This window comes from Peromyscus leucopus, chromosome 9 (assembly GCF_004664715.2).
Source record: "Peromyscus leucopus breed LL Stock chromosome 9, UCI_PerLeu_2.1, whole genome shotgun sequence".
Lineage (NCBI taxonomy): Eukaryota > Metazoa > Chordata > Mammalia > Rodentia > Cricetidae > Peromyscus > Peromyscus leucopus.
In genome coordinates, this window is record NC_051070.1 from 1,573,934 (window position 1) to 1,590,859 (window position 16,926).

At 40.1% G+C, this 16,926-nt stretch overlaps 1 protein-coding gene across 1 annotated transcript in view; it reads right to left on the bottom strand.

Moving 5' to 3' along the window:
• Positions 1 to 16,926, bottom strand: part of Pcca (propionyl-CoA carboxylase subunit alpha) — a 359,306-nt gene that overhangs the window by 61,685 nt on the left and 280,695 nt on the right. The window contains exon 21 of the mRNA XM_028868277.2: positions 10,811 to 10,864. Within this exon, the coding sequence (XP_028724110.1) occupies positions 10,811 to 10,864 (54 nt within the window). The remainder of the gene's footprint in view (positions 1 to 10,810; positions 10,865 to 16,926) is intronic.

The following is a 16,926-nucleotide window of genomic DNA, read 5'->3' on the forward strand; positions in this document are numbered from 1 at the left end:
TGAGTTAAACTGATGGAGTTCAAAATTGTTTCCGATGGTTGTCATTAATCGCTGTTACTTCATAAACCCTTACTTTGAAATCTAATTGTGCTGGTGTACCAAGGGTCGCATTAATAGACTCCTTAATGGTAAATCTTTGTAAAACATGTTTATTCTACTGATGTTATCACTCAAGCTTTCAAGGCTAATAAGAAATAAAGTATATTTATTATCAACAAAAACTTAATTTAAAATGTACAATTTGAGATTCAAATCAGCTTTGAGAACTTGAGCATCATTTGGTTTCATTAAAATCTTTGGCTAAGTGTCAAAGACAGAAACTGATAGTTCCTCAAGCCCGTGGTGAACACCAACACATAGCTACTGAGAGGCTGTTCAGGGAATCGGTGTGGTTTCTCCAAGGTGGGGAGAATTAGTCTCAGTGAGAAATGAATGCCTTAAACTGCAGTGCTTCAGACACTAAATAGAAACAGTGACTAGAATTTAAATAATGAACACAATGGTAACTTCCACATTCCTAAATTAAAGAAAAAAATCATCCTTATTCCTTTTTTGAGAAACTCTGGTTTAACAAAACACTGCTTTTTCAGTTGGTTAGCTTAGACTGTCTGGTATATAGACTCACAGCTTAACCAAAATGTGGGACCCAACCAACTTGCTACCTGAAACAGGCACCCCTTCCTAAGGAAAATTCTGGGACAGTAGTTTACTAAGAGGATTTTTACAATGACTGCTAGTGTTCCCTAACTGACAAATCCTAACCACCGGGCTGACAGAATTCAGAGGTAGGCTCTTTCGGATGTGGTTAGGCCTAATTAGAGGAGGTCCTGAGAGGGCCCCAAGGACAACTTCATAACAAGTGTGTGTGTGTGTGTGTGTGTGTGTGTGTGTGTGTGTGTGTGTGTGTGTCCCCGTCCTGCCCTGTGGTCACAGAGCAAGAAAAAAACAAAAACAAAACAACCATCAACTTCTGCAGAGAGTTTCCTGGCTTACCCAGCTAAGAATTTATTTGGAGTGTACTGTGATGTTACCAGCTTGACTTTAAGACAAGAAAGACCTGGTTTTGATCCAGGCTCTACCAGTTAATCTACACCAGGTGGTTACTTAATGCCTCTGGGATAGCTTAGTTCTAAACCCAGGCACATCCCACCCACCCCACCCCCCTACCCACCACCACCCCTGTGTCTTATACATCTGAGTAGAGGAGGTAGTTCCTGTTATGGGGGGTGATAACAGACATGAGGATACTTGGAGAAATAAATGGCTATATTCAAGTGAGGCACTAGAAAAGCAGAGCTAAGAAGCAATGAGCTAAGAGAACATATTTTTATGTAAACTGTCTGAGTCATTTTAATTTTCATACATGTCAAATAATCTTTCCTATTTATTTCTATTTAAATATACAGTGTCATCTAAAATGTCATGTTCTTCAGAACCTCACAGGTGTGACATTATTTGGAACTAGGGTTTTGCAGCTGTGAGTACTTAGGAGGAGTTTTGACTATGTTGAGTAGGTGCCCCCCAAGTCTCCCAACTAGTATTACAGATTCACATGAATAAAAGCACACAGACACAGGGGAAGGGCCACAAGTTGGCAGAAACTTAGAATGACAGCTCCAAGCCATGGAATGCCAAAGACACCACCACAACCAGATGTAGAATATTCTTTAAAGGTGTGTAACTTTTGTTTATGTTGCATTTAACTCTGTGAAGCTGTGTTACAGTGCCTGTCTAAAACACCTGATGGTCTAATAAAAAACTGAATGGCCAATAGTGAGGCAGGAGAAAGGATAAGCAGGGCTGCTGTGGATATCGCTCTATATAAATAAAGCACTGATCGGCCAGTGACCAGGCAGGAAGTATAGGCGGGACAAGGAGAGAGGAGAATTGAGGAAGGAGGAAGGAGAGGGAGACTGCCTGGAGCTGCTGCCAGGACAAGGAAGATGTAAAGTACCAGTAAGCCACGAGCCATGTGGCAAGGTATAGATTTATAGAAATGGGTTAATTTAAGATATAAGAACAGTTAGCAAGAAGTCTGCCACGGCCATACAGTTTATAAGTGATATAAGCGTCTGAGTGATTATTTTATAAGTGAATTGTGGGACTGCGGGGCTTGGTGGAACCTGGAGAGAAGCCCTCCAGCAACAAATGGCGCCCAACCACTCAAGTTTCTACCTTAAACCTGAGAATACTTAATAACCAATTCTAAACAGAGCCCAAAACAGGTTCCTGATTCATGTCTCATACAGGCAGCTAGACGCCGCAAAATGTGGGTTTGAACACTGGCGGGTTCCAGGCGTTTGTGCTTGACCTGCAGTATGGCAGGAATGAGGCACCTGCCAGGGGCACATTACACTGTGTGGTAGATTTAGTCTTTACTAGTATAAAAAAAAAAAGGAGGGAGAGAGAGAGGTTTCTGGGCTACACACTACTTTGATAAAAGCGTAGACCCACTATTTCTGAGACTTGATGACTCCCAGAGCTGGAGAAACTTGAAGAAACTCCATAGAAGCTTGCTTTCATTGTGGCAAGATTACTTACCATTTGGGCAAGAAACTGCTTTTGCCTTGACTGCTTGACGATGTGCTATGCAAACTAGACATGCAGGGCACACAGGAAAAAGACTGTTGAATTTTGCCAAAATAAGGCAGGACAGTCCTTCAAAATTCCTGCTTCACTGAAAAGTTTGCCAGATATTCTGGGCCTGTAGGCTGAAGATGGATGCCCCAATGTTACAGAGGAACTCTGGGTGACTGTCTGGTAGCCATATGTCTCTGTTGTTAAATAATATTACATCCTTCTGGGTCTTTGAGGGAGCTGAAGACCAGACAGCTATAGTTGCAGTTTTTCTTAGTTATGATCAAAAGTAAGTTAGGTGTAAAACTTTGGATTCACTAAGATACGATAGATAATGCATTATTTTCTTTGAATATGCTAACTTTATTATAAATGGACAGAATATTTTAAATGTAATTCCTACTTGATAATTGTTTTTATTGTATGTAACTTTACAATGTTAAAGTTAAAACCTTTATTTTTATTTAGACGAAAAGGAGGAACTGTTGTAGAATATTATTTTAAGGTGTATTACTTTTATGTTGCATTTGATTAACTCTGTGAAGCTGTGTTACTGTGCCTATCTAAAACACCTGACGGTCTAATGAAGAACTGAATAGCAAGGCAGGAGAAAGGATAGGCGGGGCTGACAGGCAGAGAGAATATATAGAAGGAGAAATCTGGGAGGAAAAAGAAGTAGCCAGAGAAGGAGGAGGACATCAGGGGCCAGCCACCCAGCTACACTGTAAGCCACAGAGTAAGAGTACGATTTACAAAAGCAAGAGAACGGGAAAAGCCCAGAGGCCAAAGGAAGATGGGATAATCTAAGCTAAGGAAAGCTGGCAAGAAACAAGCCAAGCTAAGGCTGGGCATTCATAATTAAGAATACGCCTCTGTGTGTGAATTGAGAGCTAGATGGCAGGCCCCCCAAAAGACCAAAAAACTAACAATAACAACAACCAGAACCTGGGGGAAAGGGGTCACCAGCCCTTCCACAAGAGTGTAAGGAGCCAGCCATGCTGCATCTAATTTTGGGTTTCTTTTTCAGGGCTATCAGTGAATTTCTGATGTTATGAGCTACCTATGTGCAGCAGCCTATTGTAGGAGCAGCTAATAAAGAGTCAAATTGTTGGAACGTGGTCAAAGAATGGAGTCGTGTGTGGTGGTATTCTAATTGTACTGAAATGTGATTTTGATTGTATGTTAATAAATAAAGTTGCCCGGGGGTCAGAGCTATTAGAGCCATAGACAGAGTGTGGTGGTGGTGGTGGTGGCGCATGCCTTTAATCCCATAGATCTCTGTGTGTTCAGGGATACAGCCAGCATTGGAGACATATGCCTTTAAGACCTGGGGGGCTGTACATATAGACAGTGACGAGGCAGTCACGAGTTTGGGTTTACAACCAATGAGAAGGCAGAATGACTATGAAATGACTTACACACAGGGAAATAGCTCTCTTTCGGAAAGCTAAGACCACAGCAGGAGGAAGGGTGAGATTTTAGCTCTGAGCTCTGATTTCTTGGCTTTCTCTTTTACATTGGTTCTATGTTTCTTATTTAATAAGACGGTTGGTTACATCTACAGTCATGTGAGGAGAATTCTGAGTGCTTATGAGAAAACTCCAAGAAAAGAGTCTTATAACCTCAGTTTCTTCAAAAACAGGGAATTGTTCTTGGATTATGCTCTCATGCCCCTCCCAGGTGTAGAGGATAGAAGTGAGTTATCTTCAAATTATTCATTGAACTGGCTATTGCATGAAACTTTAACCTGCCTCATTTATCAGCTCCATTTTTCCCAGGTCCCACTGCATTTAGAGCTGTGCAAGTGGTACCATGAATCAGGGACCTAGAGTTGGCTATAAGACAGAAGACTGAGGAACTCACAGAAGGAGGTGAGAAAGACAGAAACCAGCAAAGGCTTTGCCTTATGTGAAGCTTGTGCATCATTTTTTTTTTTAAAGGAGGAGCACAAGTACTAAAACCATAACTATTATATTGCCTGTAAGTTTATTATTGTAATCTCTGGTTTCCACAAAAAAGGAAGTTTAGATGAAGAGGTATGGGACAGTCTGAAAGAATATTGTAAAGGTATAAAAACAAGGGGTGGAGAGAGAAAACCCCATTCAATTTTGGGTGGGTCACTTGGGCATTAATTTGGACTATTATCAAAATACTTAAGGAAGATATTAATCATGAGGAAGGAATGGCTAATTCTTTGAATGAATATAAACTAGATGATCAAACCTTAAAACTGGTAAAAAGATTTTTCCCCATTCAGGTAAAACCAAAGTAAAAACAGCATCACTGATAACTATGCCTTAAATACATATCCTCCATTGCCTGAAGGTGACTGTGAAGCATGGGATGAGGAATTTGACAATCAATCTAATCCTGAATTCTCTTCACTTTTTGATGAGCCTATAAAAATGCTAACTTCACAACCTAGGCAAACTAGGGCACAGCAGGGAAAAGGAATTAGTTTCCCAATTCTTTCTCATCCTCATGAGCTACACTTGGTATTTCCAACCCATTGACTATTTAAAACTCTAGGAGAGGTGATGTTGACAGTCCTCAAACATTGCCAACAGGCAAGAAAAGAACTGCACCTATTTGAATGCAGAATAAAAGAAGTGTTTGTGTATCATGTGGATCCTTTACTGCCTCTAAACTTATTTATCTTCCCCAATAAATTGTCTCCTACAGGTATTATGGCACAAGAGGATCAACCTTTGGAATGGATTTATTTATACCATAAGGGCTATGAAATAATAACTTACCTTACTCTTCTTGCTCACTTAGTAAATTAGGCAAGGACACAATGTCAACAATTATATGTATTTGATCCTTGCTGTATTATATTACTCCTAAGTAATAATCAATTTTCACAGAACTATGGATTTTCAGATTTCATTTGCAAATTACTATGGATGGATAGGAAATCATTATCCAGCTGGTAAGCTATGGGATTTCCTCATACAAACTGAATTTGTGATTATAAAACTTGTCCAACCTTCTCCCATTACACAGGTAGATACTTATTTTACTGATGGCTTATCTAAGGGTATAGGAGGGATTTATGGTCCAGATAGTCATCAACTACTGATACTTCATTTCCCTCAACCCAACAGGCAGAACATGCTGTTTTGATTTATCTACTACTGTTAATTCACAAACCCTTAACTATTGGTTCAGATTTTGCTTGCTGTAGAATTATTTCCAGCAATAGACTCATGCTCATGCATACTCTTCTAACCTCCCTGGTTTTGTTGCAGAAGGAAATAAGCAGCTGACGCATTAACCTGCCCTAGTTATACTTCTGTCATTGCAGACAGATCCACTAAAAAATTGTGGATTCCTCTTCGGCTCCTCTGGCCAGAGGCTATCAAGGACAACGGCAGAAGGTGAGGAGACAGTAAAAGTCACCAGAAAGATAGCAAACCTCCAGCTAAAGGGCAGAAGGAGATATCGACCATATCATTAGAAGTTAAGTCTGCCCACCTGGGGCCAAGTTACGGCCCTATGCACCAAGGGAAAAGTAACTCTACTAGTGAGTCTGTGCTTATGACTGGACCTTGGGACCATAATACTTTCATTCATTCATCTGAAGGGACTGCATTTAATTTTTCCTTGGGATTTGAATCACTTCCTATTTGCATAGAATATCATCATAACATTTGTGTTCCTATTAAAGGGCAAATATGGGCTTAATCATTTGGGTGTCTTTTCAAGCTATACTCTAGATTTTTCTAACTAATATAATAATGTAACCAATAGTACCAGACATAGTTTGGATCCCTGTTCTTAGTGGCGAGTATTACATACAATGCTTCCAGTGTACTAACATTTTTCATTATGTTTATAATTTTCTTGCTTATAGGATGCTCATGCATCAGATGACAATTAGACATATCTGCAACATCTCAAATCAAAACTCTGGATATCCTGCTTTTAAAAAATAAAGTGTGTGTGTGGGGGGGGGGAATGTCCAAACACAGTCCAAGAATGGAGTCATGTGAGGAGAATTCTGAGTGCTTATAAAAAAAAAAACTTCAAGAAAACAAAACGAGTCATATGACCTCAGTATCTTCAAAAAACACGTAATTATTATTCTTGGATTATGCTTTCATGACCATGTCAAGTGTAGGGAATGGCATGAGTTTTGTTCAGATCATTTTACCATAGGCTATTGCATAAGACTTTAGTCTGCCTTGTTTACTAGCGCCGTTCTTCCAGGTCCCACTACTTCTAGAGTAGTAAACATCCTATAAACTACATTTGGGAAGCAGGATAATAGTCAGGTACAGACACTGAAGGTAAAACATACATAACATACGCACCCAGGTCACTGTGCTTCTCTAGACATAAGAAGATAAATGTACCCTGAAATGTACCATTCCATTCATTCAGAAGACTACCTTCATTCTACTGAAGCATTATCTGGTAATTGTCCACTGTAGTTCAAACAGTATGGCAGAAAGGAGAGATCATTTGTTTGGATTGGAAATCATGAGCTAAAGCTTTAGAGGGGATAGAAGAATAGATCTCCCATTTCTCCACTCCCTACCTTTCATGTGAATATGGCATCCACTTAAATGAACATGAGGGCCTATAAACTGAAGAAGGCCTTTCAGGTTTCCAGGTTGTGTGCTGAGGAAAACTGACCTACCTCTGACAGGAGTAACACACACCACTGTAAGGAGGCAAATCTCCATGAGCTTCTGGCATTTTCTTACTCTACTGAAAAGATGACCATCCTCTGCTCTGGAGGACTGGATGTGTGAGAAGCTGGGGTGGGAGGTTGGAGGTTGGAGGTATGCTGTCTGCTCTACACCTGGCTCCCTGAGCTCACTGTCCCACAGTGAGATCCCACTGTGGGCGCTGATGTCAAGCTGCCTCCTTTGCCTCATGTGAGGAATGTGGGTTTGGAGAGATAGTGACCCAGAGTTCCCTGCCAACCAGAAGTGTCACTGAAACATAGGAGGCTATGTTCTCATCCTATAAGCCAGGAATACCTCAGTTCCTTCACAGTTTGTTACAGTCAATCCTTTCATAGCTTATGAGTCAGAACCAGAATTATGATCCGCAACCTAACCCTTTCACACAACAGGGCTGGGTGTAGCTCAGTGGTGGATTGCTTGCCTAGCATGAGAAAGGCAACAGGGCTCAGTCTCTAACACACAGAAACAAACAGAAATGCTAGGCTAAGTCCATTCCTACCCCTTGAGATTGGGGACAGGCTGACTTCAACATCCTTCCCTGTTTCCACTTCCTGAGTGCTGGGACTATAGGCATGTGACACCACATCTGACTATAAAATGTTCTTTTAAATGTACCTGAACAATTATGTAGTTATATTTTATGTAATTGCTAACCCTTGTATTAGCTAATAGCTAATAAAAGCAGGCTTTTTTAAGTAATGAAGTTTCCTCAAAGTTCAGAGTAAAAAATGAATGGTATCAGTTGTTTTTCCATTTTAGTGGCTTAAGCATTTTTTTTTCCCCAAGACAGAGTTTCTCTGTGTAGCTTTGCGCCTTTCTTGGAACTCACTTGGTAGCCCAGGCTGGCCTGGAACTCACAGAGATCCGCCTGGCTCTGCCTCCCGAGTGCTGGGATTAAAGGTGTGTGCCACCTCTGTCTGGCTGACTTAAGCATTTTCATGGTCTAAAATTAAACTCTTCAAACATTAAAGACCATGCTTATCAATATTAAAAGAAATCAACTTAATGAGAAGACTCAACAAAGATTCTCACAAAGACCATTAAATCTATGGCCTGTGTCTTGACGCAGCTACTCCTGCAAACACCTTCACAGAAGAACTCTGTGCTTAGAACAGTCCATCCTCATCAGCACTGTTCTACACCAATCCTTTACTGTTAATGACACACAGAGAAAACACAATACAATAAACCCACCATCAAAACTGCCACTGCACGAGTTTAGAGTAACTAGGATTGCTCTGGAAATTGTGTTGTCCATCAGCGAAGGTGGAAGCAGTGGTGCTTCCTAGCCTGAGTACTGGGGGCAGAGAAAACTGTTAGCAGAACTCTGTGCATACAAGAAAGGATATGATAGGTCACTGTGCACTGGCACAGACCATTGTCCAAATGAGTTGCTTTCATGGAAGGCATGTTGCCCTATTCTAGAAGGAGAGAACTATTGTTACTCAGACCCCTCTAGAGCAGTGGTTCTCAACCTTCCTAATGCTGAAATCCTTTAATACAGTTCCTCATGTTGTATCAACCCCCAACCATAAAATTATTTTGTTGCTACTTCATAATTGTAATTTTGCTACTGATATGAATCATAATGTAAATATTTTTTCCAGTGGTTTAGGGGGTCATGACCTACAGGTTAAGAACCACTTCTCTAGAGGATGGGTACATATTTCTAAGATGGTTGAATTTATGGGTCGACCTAGCAAAACCCCAGTATCCAGATATTTGGCCAAGTTATCGTGGATGTTTCCCCAAAGGACTATAAAGTTTTATACCAAGTTTTAGTAAGACAGATTGCCTTGTATACTTAGGTAGGCATCATTCAATCAGTTGAAGGATTTCATGGGAACTAACTCGGAGTTCAGTGAGAAGACCAACTATGAATCTTAAATGTGATTTCTCGTGGGTTACCAGTCTACTACCCTCCTCTGAAGATCTGAGGTTTGCAAAACCTCTGCAAGTGTATGACCAGTTCCTTAAAAGAAGTTACATTTGCTCTGTTTCTATACACACACACCAATAAGCATACCCTATTGAGTCTCATACAACTTCTCATCCATACATTAAACAATATTTTTGTTTATAAAATGTATGAAGAGTATTTAACCTGAGGTTAAATACCTAAAGTTTACGTTACATTATACAAGGGCCTGCCTATACACAATCTACCAAACATATACTACACACCTATGCATTATACACGCATCTCTATACAGAGACAGCAAAGCACTAAGGCATGAATGTCCATATCTCACTGCTACAAAGTTGCTATGTTTTTTTCCAAGCCACAGGCTTTTCTAATGCCCTCAACAAACTCTCGGAGCCACAAGAACTAACTTTCATGCCTGTGTCCATTCTGAAAAAGTTGCCTCAAAGACAAACAGGTGTGCTGCACACTACAAATAATAAGACTTCATAGCAGAACACAGAGATGCTCTACAGCAGCAACAGAAAAACAACACATTTACAGTATGCTTTTAACAATGTTCTGAAAACTATAACTGGCACTAACAATAACTGTAACCTTACATGTAAATACAGTAACAAACTTAGCAAGCAATCAGAACTGTACTACTTAGAGTATAAAGCACTCCGTCACACAGTGGGTGGTGTCCTAAAGCCTAGAAAATAACTAAAATTGTAACCAGTCATAAAGCTGTTCACAGCTTTGAGTCAGTTTATGAAGAGATATATCTTATAAATTTAAATATATCTCAGATGTGTTTGAAAATAATTTTTAAAATACAAGAATCAAAACACATTCATAAAGGCAAAAATATAGAGGCAACTTAAGTAGCTTACAACTGAGATTCACAGATAAATAAAAATGCATCCCCTCTATTCATTAGAATGCTAAATATGTCTCCATTAAAATGAGGTTTACAGGGGGCTGAACAGATGGCTCAGTGGTTAAGCCACTAGCTGCTCTTCCAAGTGACCTGAGCTCTATTCCAAGCACCCACATGATGGTTCACAACACTTACATGGTGGTTCACAACTATCAGGGGATTCTGTAGCCTCCACAACCACCAGGTATACAGGTAGTGAACAGATATACATGCAGGCAAAATACGTGTACACCAAATAAGCCACATCAAAGTGATAGCTTAAAATTAAAAAAAAAATACCCATATACATAAATTAACTAAAAGAAAAGACAAAAAGAAATGATTCAATTTCTTTAGAAAGGTGGATGTGAAGAACTTAACAGAAAAAGATAGAAAACAAACTGAGGGGAAGAAGTCACGCTCACTGTTTTTATACAATACACTCTTACTTTTAAGAATACAGAGAAAATCCGCAATGGGAAAAAAGTACAACTACCCCACAAGCTGGAACTAGAGAAGCATTTCCTCTTTGAGAAGACGCAACTGAAATATTTCCAACACAGAAGCTTTTCTCACATATCCGGCTTCTCATACAGAGGTGTCTCAATTTGATAGCAAAATAAAATCACAATAAAGGGGAGCAAAAACATGGGAGAAAACCAAACAATTCTCTCTGACCAAGAGGATGCATAGTATTTTTTTCATACTTACCACTGTGCCAAGAAACTGAATGCTCATGTTTCCACCCGCTTCTCGAGAAATACACTAAAAGAAAAAAAAATAGTATAAAATAAAATTGTATCCACGGGGGGACGGGGGGGGGCCCCCCCGCACGGCAATGTACTGAATGTGCACAATCACTAAACAAAAACTGCAAATGCCCATCGAGCAGTGAATGAGTGAATAAAGGATAGTGCTTCTGCACCCCAGAACACTTGGCTTTTGCACCCCAGAACACTTGGCTTAGAAATGAGGGGAGCATCAAAAGCATCAGAGCCGAAACCAGTCACAGAGGGCAGGGCACATGGCCCACCTTGGTAAGAAAGTCTGGACAGGTGAGCCTAGGGATGGTGAATCTCTCACTGCCACAGGGAGAAGAGCTGGGAGAAAACCCTGCAGTGATAACTGGTGTGGGTTTGGTTTGGAGAGTCTAAAAATCTAAAATCAACCATGGTGCCAACTGTCCACTCTGTGAAAAGACTAAAATCATTTGAAATAAAACTCCAAATGGTAAAATACAGTGTGCAATACTTCAGTAGCTACTGAAGTGAACTGATGTTCTTTAAGACAGCAACAAGACCAGTGAGGCGGTTCAGCAAGTACAAGTGCTGGCCACACGAGCCTGGCCACCTGAATTTGATCTCTGGCACCCGCTGTGGAGCACAGAACCAACTCTCACAACTTGTAACTCGATCTCCACACATGCACATGGTACATGTGTGCCTGTACTCACATCATAAACACATAATAATAATAATAAGTAACAATGAAAACAATGCAATTCTTTTGAAAGAGAAATTTTAAAAAAAGTTGCCCCATACTAAACATATATCACTATATTACTCAAAGCAAATAAAACATTACTGTTACTATCTTACAAATTTGATCTTTTAAAAGTCAGAAATACTCCTGGAAAATGAATGCTAAATGGTGCACTGGAAGCAAGTTGCATATTCTTCAGCAGCCTCACCTGCAAAAAACTATCTGTTCAATCCTAACTTGTTCCTTCAAGTCCCCTGTGCTAGTGAGAGAGAACTTACGAGTGCAAATGAGAAAGTTCTGAGAAACACTGCAGGTTTTAAGGGTGGCCGAGTCCTGGAAGATGAATGGCCTATCAGTTACTTGTTGCTATAAACAAATACCTGGTGGGAAGCGACTTGAGGAAATGTTTGTTTGGGCTCAGATTATCATGGTGATGGAGACACAGTGGCTCTTGTCCGTGGTAGCAGAAGACTAAGACCCCAGCCATGAGATGGTGATGCCCATTTAGGGTCAGTCTTCCCCCTCAGCTAATTCTCTCTGGAAACACCCTCACAGAAAGACCAGTTCTCAATCTAGTCAAGCTAACAATCAACACTACCCACTACAGAGTATTAATGGCTTCCCCTGCACTTTCAGTCCCTGTCAGAAGCAGAGATTCATTAACACAGATCTCCAAGATCACTAGATTGATGGAAACTAGAGGGACCTCTTGACTCCTTTACTGTTGGAGGTCACAGAGGAGAAAAGAGGTTTCTAGAAAAATAAGTTTCTCCCCACCTATAGATATGGCCAACAGCTTAACACCACATTGTTACTAGCATGTTTAAGGCAGTGTGGTATGCAGTAGGCAACCTTAAAATCATGTCATCATTTTGGTCCATTAATTTATTTCTAAGGATTTATACTAAGGGGGGAAATATTGGCTAAATAGGAAAGCAAAGCTACAAAAACATCATCAAAGGCAGTTCACAGAATCAAGAAATGCCAATAAAAACAATGGCAAAGACTGACACAACTTTTGGTGCATCCAGGAAGCCATTTAAAAACTTTGAATACATGGAAAATTCCATCCAAGTTGAGTGACCTTACCTGAAATGCTTGGAACCAGAAAGGGCTCAGATTTTCATGGATTCTAGAACATCTACAATCTATCAGTTAAGCATCCTTAATCCAAACTCCAATACACAAGATGATGTTGGAGCAGTTTGCATCTTTGCTTGACAAATTGGGGATACTTTCTGTGTAATATACTTTAATACACACAGAATGAACCAAAGAGTATGAAAGAAATTCTAGAAATTAGAGCTTCTAGAAGACAGCACATTAGAAGACAGCTGTGTGTGACTCTGAGTCAGGGCTACAAGAGACAGAAAGGAAGAACATCAGAGTCATGAAAAAGATGACAGGGCAGGAGGAAAGTCATAGACTATGTGGAGAAAACCACTCCTGGCTCCATCTCCCACCCTGGCTCTTTCCAGTAAGAGAAGCCAGAGCTTAGGCTGCCCTGCCTGATCTTGTGGTTTGATGTGAGAGGGTCTGAAGACTGAAGCTCAGTGGCCTCTTATACAGCCTCTTCTTTCCTCAGGAGTGGAGTTCACTGAAAGCAATGAGATTAGGATCCCAAGTGGCAATCACTTGCTTCCATCTCTCTCTCTAATGCATTGGGCTTAGACATGAGTGAAGTCAATCAGATAACCCAGCTGCAAAGCTGTGTGGCCAGCAGTGGCTCCAGGTAGGCAAAGAAGAGAAGACCCTCAACTGAATGCAGCCCTGATGGGCAAGTAACTCCTGAGTGGCACAGGCTCAGTAACAACCTAATTGTAAAGAAAGACAAGAGACTTGATATCACCCGACCTCCCTTCCACTTGCTACATTCCCGTATCAGAGGACTCTGAAGTAAGCCACTACAACACTTGGTTAGTTTTTAAAAACATTTTTCCTAACTTCCTTTTAAAATATGGAGGGAGGGGTGTCTTTACTATCTTTTACTATTGTTTCAACTTTATTACTAAGCATTTTTAGATTTTATTAAGTTAAACTGTATTTACCTATTTTTCTTTTTTATTATTTAATCAAAACTCTATCTGGCGCTCCCTTCTCTCCTCTGTAACATCCTGCCCATTCTTTGCATGTCTTTTCCTTAACCCTTCTTTTATTTCTTGTTCTTAAATGCCTCAATTTCATTCATTCCTTTATTATGATTACTTTTACTTTGTTTTTAAAATTTATATCTCATGCTATATAATGCTGCCAGTTTCTGCGTGTGTATGTATGATATGTGTGTTTGAGACGTGGGTGGGGGCCAGAGGTTGGTGTCTTCCTCAGTCATACCCCACCTTGTATTTTAAGACAAAGTCTCTCCCTCAACCTGAAGCTCAATTATTTGGGTAAGATTGGTTGGATAAGCCTCCAGCCCCGTCACAAGATGGTGCATACCGCTGTGTCTGACTTTTATGTGGGTGCCTGGGAAATGAACTCAGGTCCTCATGCTTATGTGGCACTTTACCATCTACGTCATCTCCCAAGCCTGGCAGCTTCCTTTCTGTGCTCACTGTGCTATCTTCATTGGCTTTAATGATTTTGACTGTATTCAATATTTGGTTAAGTTTGGTATTACTGTTTCAGAAGTTTGTTTTCTCTTCTGTGAGTAATACCAGGTTTGTGCTCTCAAGAGAAGGTTGATCACGAAGAACTTGAAATAAACCCAAAGGGAGATTGCATAAATCCAAACACAGACAACAAATGTGACTCCTCCAAAGGAGCATGACTGCAGTAACCACATCCAAGGACACCGAAATGAAAGGATGACAGACAAAGAATTCAAAGTCTAGATTGAACATTGATCAATGATCTCGAAAATGTTCAAATCGTTTAATGAAGTAAGGAATTCAATTCAGGGCCTGTGCAAGAAAGTCAGCAGCATGAATAAGAAATTCAGCAAGGAAATTAAGATTTGGGAAAAATTCAAGCAGGATGTTCAAAGTGAAAAACTGAATTAATCAAATAAACATACTGGAAAGCATCACCAGTAGACTAGAGAAAGCAGAAGATAAAAGTTATCAAGAACAAAAGACAAAGTGGAGGAAATAGTATCTCAGACATTGATAAAGAAAAAAAGCAGAATTATCACAACTATCAAGAACCCAGAAACATGATCAAGATGCCAAATTCAGAATCCATGCATAGGGGGAAAAAAGGAGCTCACATGCAAAAGCTAAAGCCAGCTCCTGAGGAAACAGAATTGCTGGAGTACCTGATTTCAAATTATGCATATAACAAAACAACATACCACTGCCACAGAAACAGATATGGAGACCAATGCAAGGCTCAGAGCACCTAGAAACAAGTCCACAGGGCTGCAGCCAACTGCTAGTTGACTAAAGTGTTATTGTAGTTTAAATGTAAAATGTTCTTCATAAATTGTATTTGGAGATCTGGTCCTCAGACTATGGCACTTGGAACCTTTATGAGAGAGAGCCTCACTAAACAAAGTGGATCACTGGGGCAGGCCTCAGTTTCGTAGCCTGGCCCCATTTCCTGTTTGCACTCTGCAACCTCACAATGGACATGATGTGACCAGCTGCCTCACACCACTGCTACTACACTTTCCCTGCTTTGATGGATTATCTCCCTTCGTAACTATAAACTAAACTCTCCCACCCCTAAATTGCTTCTGTCGGATATTTGGCCAGAACAACAAGAAAAAAAACAAATACAGGTGCCAGAGGCACACTGGAGAAAGGCAGCCTTTTCAACAAACGGCGCCAGGAAAACCAGATACCCATACGCACAAGAAAGGAGATTCCAGAGTCTCACCCTGCACAAACATCAATTCACAAGGGACCACAGACTTTAAGATCGGAAAATTTGTTATCCCTAGGTGAAGTTATAGGATAAGGTATAGACAAGAACTTCCTGAAAAGGACAACATTGAGCCAGAAAATAACAGCAAGAATTGGCAAATGGGTTTGTACCAAAAACCAACAGTGACAATAATGTGGAAACCCTTATACAAAGTTGGTAGGAGAGTGAGTTAGTAAAACCAGCATGGAAATTAGCATGAAGTACCTCACAAAAGTAAATAAACCTCCCTAATTTGAAGCACTGTGTCCTACAGCAACAATATTCCTGGCTCTGTTCCAGGAAGAAACTAGGTCACTATATGCACAGAGACACCTGTTGACCCATATTCACTGCAGCACTATCCATGATAGCCAGGTTATCACGGACAGGTTGACATGTCCATCAAGATATGCATGAATGAAGGAAATGTGGTATATACACAGTGGAATTTCATTCAGCCATTCAGAAGGATGAAATTAGGTCATTTGCAGGAAAATGATTAAAATTAGAAATGGTCATGTTAAAGAAATAAAAAAACCCAGATAATTATTGCATGTTTTCTCTCATGTAAAGGATCTATATTTTTAAAAATATGCACATTCAGATGAAAGTACAGTGTGAGCATTTGGGGTGAGGAAGGGAGTAAGTGATGGGGGATGAGAGGGAGAGAAGGAAGTTTGGAGTAAATATAAGCAAAATATGACACATGTATAAAGATGTTAAAATGAAGCCCAGCACTTTATTCTATGAATATATAGCAGTTAGAATTTCATGCAAAAATAAGCCTTCTTAAAAAAAAAATCTGTATTTACCAAAAACTCTAGGATAAATAAGGCACATAAATAGTTAGCTCCTCTTTCTGGGTAAGATATATCACCTAATCTTTTCTTTTTCCTTTGTGTTTTTCCTGAACTCTGAAAAGCAAAACGAGAAAAGAACATAGAGCAGAGTACCGAAGGTTCCTTTCTTTTATGTCCTGAGGGAGACTCAAGAACTGAGTGTTGATTCTGGACATGGTGTCTCATACCTGTAATCCTAGCACTCAAAAGGCAGAAGCACCAGGATCTACCATGAGTTCGAGGCCAGGATAGTTTACATACTAAATCTCAGGCCAGTCAGGGCCACACAGTGAGATCCTTTATCTGAAAACGACCGACTTTCAGTTCTGACAACGGCGGTTCTGCTGTCATTCATCCATCTGTAGACTGCAGTGTTGAGCGGTGCTGGCTGAATGAAGATTCACCACCCAGAGGCCAGAGACAGGCTTAGGTTAAGAGCATTTACTACTCTTCCAGAGGGTCCAAGTTCAGTTCCTAGCACCCACATAGGGGGATATAGAAATGCATGATATAAAAATGATAGGATAAAAGGGTAGATTATTGAATCTACTTTAATCCAAAAAACAACTATTAATTATACATATTTTAACATTAGTATGGATTTTGGTTTATTGATACAAATTTAAAGTCAATTTTGTTATACTGTATGTATATTTCTACTCT